This window comes from Condylura cristata, unplaced genomic scaffold, assembly GCF_000260355.1.
Source record: "Condylura cristata isolate star-nosed mole 26May11 unplaced genomic scaffold, ConCri1.0 scaffold00006, whole genome shotgun sequence".
Lineage (NCBI taxonomy): Eukaryota > Metazoa > Chordata > Mammalia > Eulipotyphla > Talpidae > Condylura > Condylura cristata.
The window spans coordinates 8,637,175-8,645,129 of NW_004567107.1; the positions used below are offsets into that span (position 1 = coordinate 8,637,175).

The window sequence follows — 7,955 nt, forward strand, 5'->3', positions numbered from 1 at the left end:
GAGACCACATGGTGTGGCAGACCTCTCCTGACCCGCCCACTGCTCCCCTCAGCAGTGTACTTCATCGATCTGCCTGTTCTGTTCCCTACTCTGTCTCTGGTGAAGCCTCTCACCACCCCTGAGCCTCTGGCCTGTACCCCAGTTCTGTATGTACAAATAAATAAATCTTTAAAAAAAAAAAATAAAAATCACAAAAAAAAAAAATCTTAATTATGCCAAATAGAAGATATAGTGGTAATTATAAAGGAATATTATATAGTCGTAAAAAGAAAGCTATTCAACCACTCAGAAGAATTTAAATGAATTTCACAAACATAATGTTAAGCTGAGAAGTTAGACACAAAACAGACTCTACAGTACAAAAGGCGATTATAAGAATATATAGTGAACAGTACGTCAGACAAAGCTAACTTGTGCTAAAACACTCATGACAAAAGTTTCTATGACATCTTTAGGGATTCACGCCCAAAGCAAGGAAAACAAAAGAGACTATAAACAACTGGGACGACAATAAACTAAAAATCTTTTGCACAGCAAAAGACACCATAACGAAAATAAAGACACTCTACTGAATGGGAGAAAATGTTTGCACACCATACATTAAGAGATTGATATTAAACCTGTACAAAAAACTCATACAATGTAACAAAAAGAAAAATACTAATTAAAACATAGGCAGAAGAATGAAACAGATTTCTCCAAAGAAGATATACAGAATGCAAATAGGCATATGAAAAAATGTTCATTTACATATCATTATTGAAATACAAATCAAGACGACAATGTGGTACCATCTCACACCGGTGAGGATGACGCATATCGAAAAGACCAGAAACTAGTGCTGGTGAGAATATGAAGAAAAGGGAGTACTTCTACACTGCTGGTAAAATGCAACCTGGTCCAGCACCTATGGAAAGACCCAGTAATTCCACTCCTAGACAGCTACCAAAAAAACTCAAAAACACTGATTTAAAAGGAAACTTGCACTCCCGTGTTTACTGCAGCACTATTTACTATAGCTAAGTTATGGTAACTAACTATCCCAAAACAGATGAGTGAGTTAAAAATATATGATAAATGTACATAATGGGATGTTAATCAGTGATCAAAAAAGATAAGCTCAGGTCATTTATGGCAACATGAATGGAGCTGAACGGATAATGCTAAGTGAAATAAGCCACTGAGAAAAAGATTAATACTAATGGTGTCACTGATGAGCAGAATATAGAGAAACCAAATTAGGGGTTAGATAAAAAGAAGGTTAAAAACGAACCCGTGCAAGCTGCCTCTAGAACTTGAGTAGAAAAGACGCACATAGACCATTGGGAGTGGGCTGTGGGAGATCTGTCACCACCACAGGGTGGGTGCCCTTTGGTGGCAATACCTGATGGGAGTATCCAGGTATTACCTCAATTAAAATTTAACTAATTAATGATAAAAAAAATCCCAATCCATGCCATTAGAAATCAGAAAAATAGTTACCTGCAAGGGATACAAGGCTGTAGTTATTAGAAGGGTCATAAAGGGGACGTGTGATGTGCTGGAAATATTCTGTTTTTGATCTGGTAATGACTGATTACAAAAGCATTTTCATTTTTGTAAAAACTACCCAGCTTTCTTCTTATGATAGCTGTGCTTATAGGTTTTTTTTGAAAATATATTTTTATAGAGGTAATGTTGGTTTATTCATGAGGCAAGTTTTCTGCAGGTATATAATTCAAATCTACAGACACTATATTGTGATCACCACCAATGTCTAGTTATCGCTATTAAAATTTTTTAATTTTTTAAAATAATAAACCTTCCATAAAGTAAGAGAGACTATTTAGATGCCTTTAACGTAGGGGAAAATGTCTTAGGTAGAGGGAAAAAAGCACAATCCATAAAGAAAACGATCGAATAAGACTATATTAAAGTGGAGAACTGGTCATCAAAAATACCATTAAAAGAGTTAAAAAGTAGACATATCAGCACGCAACTGGGCAACAAAAACTTTGAACATAGCCCTGGCCGTGGGCAAGGTCTTAATCTGGACCTGTTTCCTCGTTTACAGAAATGAGAGCTGTGCTTCACTAAACAATGGCAAAAATTTCTTCACTAGATAATTATATTTCCATCGAAGGGTCAAATAATTAAATATATAAGTTAAAAAAAAAACAAAAAACAATTTCCAGCATCGGCTAGTCCACTCAGCTATTTCCTGTCACTCATTCCTTCATTCAACAAAATTTTGATACATAGTATGTGTCAGGCTCTGTCCGGTCCTCAGTAAGAAGATACAGACCCTAGCCTAATAGAAAGATGTATGACAGACAATAATCAATCTTACAATTAACTAATTAATTGGTGCTGCTCTATATACACCAAAGGTAAAGCCACAGTGCGCACGAGCCATGTAACCCAGGACCTGACCGGGTCTAAGAGGCCAGGAAAAGGCTTCCCTGAGGAAGAGACATTTAAGCTGAGCCCAGCGGTATATCAAAGTCTCATTCCTGGATGACACAAACCATTAAGATCATCCATCTAAATCCATGGCTCCGATACCTCCTTGCCCAACAAACTTCTGGTTTTAATTTTACTCCCACATAGATCTTCCTATAAGGAGAAAATATGCTAAGCCCTGCCACAAGCATTCTGGTTTGTTTGCACTTCTACCTCTCATTCGAAATCTAGAAGAGCGAAATGAGGCATTTTCTGAGCCACTAAGGCAGCTTGATAAGGAGAAAACAGACCAGGTTCTAAGCCCTTCTCTGTTGCCGTGACCCTCGTGCTAACCCAGTGATCTGTGTGAGACACCATGGCCTACTGTGAGCAGAGGGAGAAATCCAGTATATCTCTAAGATCCTTCAAGCTGGGATAATTCAAGGACTGAATGTGAGGAGGTGTGAGGAGGTGGGCTTGAGTTTACCTTTTGCTTTCTTGGTGGCAAAGTCACGGCTCGGTACCACTGCAAAGGCTAAGTACTGCTGGCAGTCGCTCTGTCTTCCAGTCAGGGCCTTCCGTGGAACTTCTGACACGGGTCTGGTGAAGGCCGCAAGGGAGCTGCAAACAGTAGGGTGCACCAAGCGGAAGCATCTCAGACCCAAGGCCATGACTGAGGACAACCCCGTGAAAATCCACTACAAGAGTAACAGAAAAGGAAATTAAGTGAAAGAGAGGGCAACTTGAGAAAATAATGCATATCGTTTGTCAGGTGACTCCTACAGACTAAACCATTTAAACATAATCTCTGTAACCCACCTCCCAACAGCTGTACAAGAAATATGTTAGCTCCATTTTACAGGACAAAATACTGAAACTCACAGATTAATCTGTCCAGTCTGTGGAACTCCAAAAGACCTTGGTCTTTCCCCTGCACCAAGTGTCTCTTACCACACAGGAAATACAGTTAAGTGAATGTGTATCAGCCTAGACTTTTAAAGCTGCTAATTAAACCCCCACACGAGAAAAGGCATAAAATCTTGATAAAGCTATACTATAGAGAGAACAGAGCACTGGAAGAGGACTTTAAGCCAAATAAGAAAACTATTTCAATAGGCATAAAATGACTGGAAAATTCACACGACAGCATTTAATTAAAATTTTCTTTGGTTCCTTATGCACTGATTGCCAATTAGAATGTACTTTACTTTAATGTGAGTCTGAAGCATGGTTTAGGTTTTGAGGTCTTTCTTCCATATTATAGAACTTAAGCTCTGGAAATGCCACCCTCTTGTTAACACACAAGTTATACATTATCCTTCCAAGATCTTCGACCATGGAAAGATGCTAGAAACTAGTAACCTCTGGGCTAGAACACAGAGCTAAAGAGCTGACAAGTGTAACTGAATAGCTTCTGTTAGGAATCTGGCTATCACTCAACTAAAATCAAGAACGACTAGCATCAAATATCTGGAAGCTACTATCTTTAAAAATCAGTCCCATACCTCACTAAAAAGAGATCTCTGTGTCCGAAAATATTGATGCAGCAAAACAGATTGACTAAGAGCGTGGGCTTTGATGTCAGGAAAACAGAAATCATCCGAGAACGCCCAGCTGACTAGATACCCCTTGAGCATCTCTGCATCTTGATTTCCCTAACGGTAAAATGGGGGGGTTGAGGGGACTTGCTTGTTTCTCCAGGTTGGAAGTAATAAATGCAGTCTGAAGGCAAAACAGTTGCCACAGTGGCTACCAGAGAGCAGCAGCCTCCCAACCCCGCCCAAAATAGGGGCATCGCCTTTTTAGGCTTTCAAAATTTTCAACCCACAGTGAGATAAATAAATTCTGTGTCTCATTACTGATGTACAAAGCAGCATTGAGTCATCAGGTCTGATCTAAGTTTCAACTTCGGGCAACTCATTTCACCTTTCTGGGTGTTAACTTTCCTCATCTGCAAAATGAGAAACATAATCCTGAACCTAGAATAAAATGAGATCACGAATGCATGTAAAACACCTGGTGGTGCAACAGATTAGCACAGAGCACTGCATGTGAGCCCGCAGCCACTTCAGCATGAGTTCGATCCCTGCCCCCAGAGGTGACCCACATGGCGTGGCAGACCTCTCCTGACCTGCCCGCTGCTCCCCTCAGCAGTGTACTTTATCAATCTGCCTGTTATACTCCCTACTCTGTCTCTGGTGAATCCTCTCACCATCCCTGCACCTCTGGCCCATACCCCAGTTCTGTATGCATAAATAAATCTTTACCAAAAAAAAAAAAAATGCCTAGTACCGTGCCAGGAATACAGTAACTGCTTCATAGATGGAGCCTATCATTGCTGTCTAAAGGGGAAAAAAGCAAATGTGTATGGAGGCAAATTTCTCCTGATAAAATTAATAGCAAGGGATGCTAGATGTCAGTGGTTGGTATGTGAAATCAGTTAAAAATGTTTGAATTTTCAAAATGAGGAAATATTTTTCCTCTTCTTCATATTATCAATAGCTACTGTTATTTAAGGTTAGGCCTGGGCTGCTTTGGGATTCTGCCCATTTTATTTCATTTAATCTTCTCATTAATGGCACAAAGTATAATCTCCATGTTACAAATGTAGAAACTGAGGCTCAACAAGACTGTCATTGTCCCAGGACATAGAGCAAATAGCCCCACCCTATTTTAGCAAAACCGTCAACAAAAATCTGGCGCTAGGAGAGGTTTCTATATCTAGGTTAGCCAGTGCCTAACCCACACATATCCAAATATGGCTGCATAATGTGTGGTTTTGGGTTTGTTGTTTTTGTTTTTGTTTTTTTAAATCTACTGGATCTCAATCTGGCTACTCCATTTAAGACAAGTTTCCTGGTGTTCCTGTCGCAAGTCATAATACCAATCCACAAAGCAACAGGAAATCAAAAAGGGTTAGAAATAAACAACCTTTGACAGAAAACGCAGCATCCGAAAGCAGACCCGGTACACATGAACCGGAAGACAAGTCTATAAATAAACCTCATTGGCAAAATGCTTAAGGCGTACATTTTAATTGCACAGAAGTCAGGAAACTTCAAAGTGGAAGTTCAATAAAGTCAGTCCCTTGGGCCCTGTACCTGAAAGACATGCACATTAACACGCGGTCCAGCACAAATGAAGAAGCTGAGGGAAGAAAACCCTATGGGAGCCCAAGTGTTAGTCAACAAAACCAACCTACACTCAGAAATGTCGAGGGAAATAGCTGGGCTTTGTCTGTATTCTTGAATTGGACCCACAGTCTTCACACAGCTTTGGAAAGGCCATTTAGCCTCTCTGAGCCACAATTTCCACCGCATTTTTATCATGATGATACTGAGTCTTTAAAAAGATATTATAAGGTTGTAAGTGCAGAAATGATCTAAGTGCTATACTGCAAACAGTAACGCATTTGAGCTTCACGGCCGTGTCAGTGCTATTATTATGACCACTTTACAGAATAGGAAAGAGAGGCACAGGTAAGTAGTTTGCTCAATATTTTATTTCAGGCAGCATAGCTCCGGTGTCTGTGTCTTTATCTATTATACTATTTTGTGTATATACTATTTTGTGGGATCCAGTAGGTACAAGTAACTAGTTATCAATACAATGTTATTTAAACTGTAGGAATTAAGAATGTGGGGTACACATTCTTTTTCAGAGTTGTAGGTCTCAAAAAGTTGTATCTTCTATGAAGAACAAGGAAATTCATTTTAATTTTGGAAAGGAGTAGATGAGGACAAAATCCTGGTTTATCTGCTGTCCCAGCACCCCCTCCCAACTCAGCTATATTTTAGCTTATAATATGTACAGTTTACAAATGGGGATGTGCACACACAGGCCCTTGGCTTGTAAAAAAAATTTGTGTTTAAATGTGTTCTGATTCTCATAATAACCAAAGGATTATAACTATCATCCACATTTTACAAAAGTAAACCAATCACTTCCTTAAGTATTCCAGTTTTCTGGCATCTTCCATCATACCATTGAATCTACTTAGCTCTTCCCCCACCTCTGTAACAAACTAAGGCAGCTCCATTCTTCTTTCAGCTTTCACTTAAGCATCACATCTTCAGAGGATGCCTTCCTTCCTTTGCACCTATTTTAACAAATCAGTTACTATTTGTGATTTGTGTGGCTATTTTGATTCTTGTCTAATCCTTTACAAAAAGATAAGCACTAATCTGTGGCTGTCTAGTTCACTGCTAAATCCCCAGTGCCTGAGCACAATCCCTTAATGCAAAGGGTGCTGAATAAATACGATGAAACTGTAAAGGAAAGTCCAGAAAAATTAAGTGCTTGCCCAAGGTCATGCTGCTACCAGAATTGGAATCTAAGACTCAGTGGGTAGTTCTTGGGTTCTATTTCCCGAAACGACTTTCACTGTCTTTTGGTTCACCAGATATTCAGAGATAGCATAGCATGTCCTCTAAATTCAGTGTCATAAAAAGTATTTGCAGTATCTGACTGTACACAGAACCATATCCCTGACAAAGCCGGGATGATTGGCTTTAACAGACAGGTAGAGAAAGGAGCTTCTGCCTAAGCGCTAGGTGATCTGATTACATCCCTCTCTCATCCAGTCCTCTCTGGGTTCACAACCCCCGTCTATTGAAAAAGCACGTGTAGCAGCTCTACCACTGACTTGTGACTTAAATCATTTCTCCTACCCGGGTTTATTTCTCCTCAACTATAAAATGGAGGGTTAAACTAAATGTTTGCTCTTTCTAACTGTAAAGCTCTCCCGGATTCTGAGAGATGCAAACATGAAGTCAAAGAGAAAAAGGGCACCAAGCTTAGTTAAGACCTGGGAATGAATTCTGGCTCCAGCACTGCCTACCGATGGGACCTCAGGTCACATTCTCTGGACCTCAATCTCACCTGTAAAATGTACATGACAATACTACTTGCCAGGGTTACCGGGAAGATCGAATGAGGTAAGGGCTGCGAACTCACTTTGTAAAAGAGACGGGATATTGAAATAACAACTGTTTCACCACTGGACGGCGTGGAGTGGTTGAAAAATGAGGTCTGGGGATGTAAACTCCATTATTTGCTAGCCGCGAGACCCTAGCAATTATTCTTCCAAGCTGTCGTTTCTTCATCATGATGGATAAATAATCCCCTGCCCGTGGGATGGTCCTGAAAATTAAGTGTTCCTGCCAAGGACTGCGCTACTACAACAGAGGCTATTTATTGATTGCAAGCCCCAACCCCCACCCTCGGCGTCCCAAGCAGCCGGGACAAGCCCCGCCCCCATCCTGAAGACACGCTCCGGGTGCGACAGGTCCCGCCCCCAATCTTAAAGGTCAAGCCGGACTCGAATGGAGCGCGTCGAAGGGCGGTGATCAGGCCCCCAGAGATTCCCCCCAAGACGTCCCTGCGTTGAGATCTCTGGCACCCGGACCCCGCGCGCGCCTAGAGGTCGGGCCGAGGCGACTCACCAGCTACAGCTCAAGGTACTAGGGAAAGACAAGCGCGACAGCGACGGCGCGGCGTCGTGACGTCACGGGGTGGCGCGGCGGCGCGGGCGT

At 41.1% G+C, this 7,955-nt stretch overlaps 1 protein-coding gene across 1 annotated transcript in view; it reads right to left on the reverse strand.

Moving 5' to 3' along the window:
• Positions 1 to 7,955, reverse strand: part of MRRF (mitochondrial ribosome recycling factor) — a 40,402-nt gene extending 32,447 nt beyond the window's left edge. Inside the window, exons 1-2 of the mRNA XM_004677372.2 lie at positions 7,866 to 7,955; positions 2,909 to 3,119 (exon numbers count right to left, since the gene is read on the reverse strand). Coding sequence (XP_004677429.1) covers positions 2,909 to 3,092 — 184 coding nt within the window. The 5' untranslated portion in view covers positions 3,093 to 3,119; positions 7,866 to 7,955. The remainder of the gene's footprint in view (positions 1 to 2,908; positions 3,120 to 7,865) is intronic.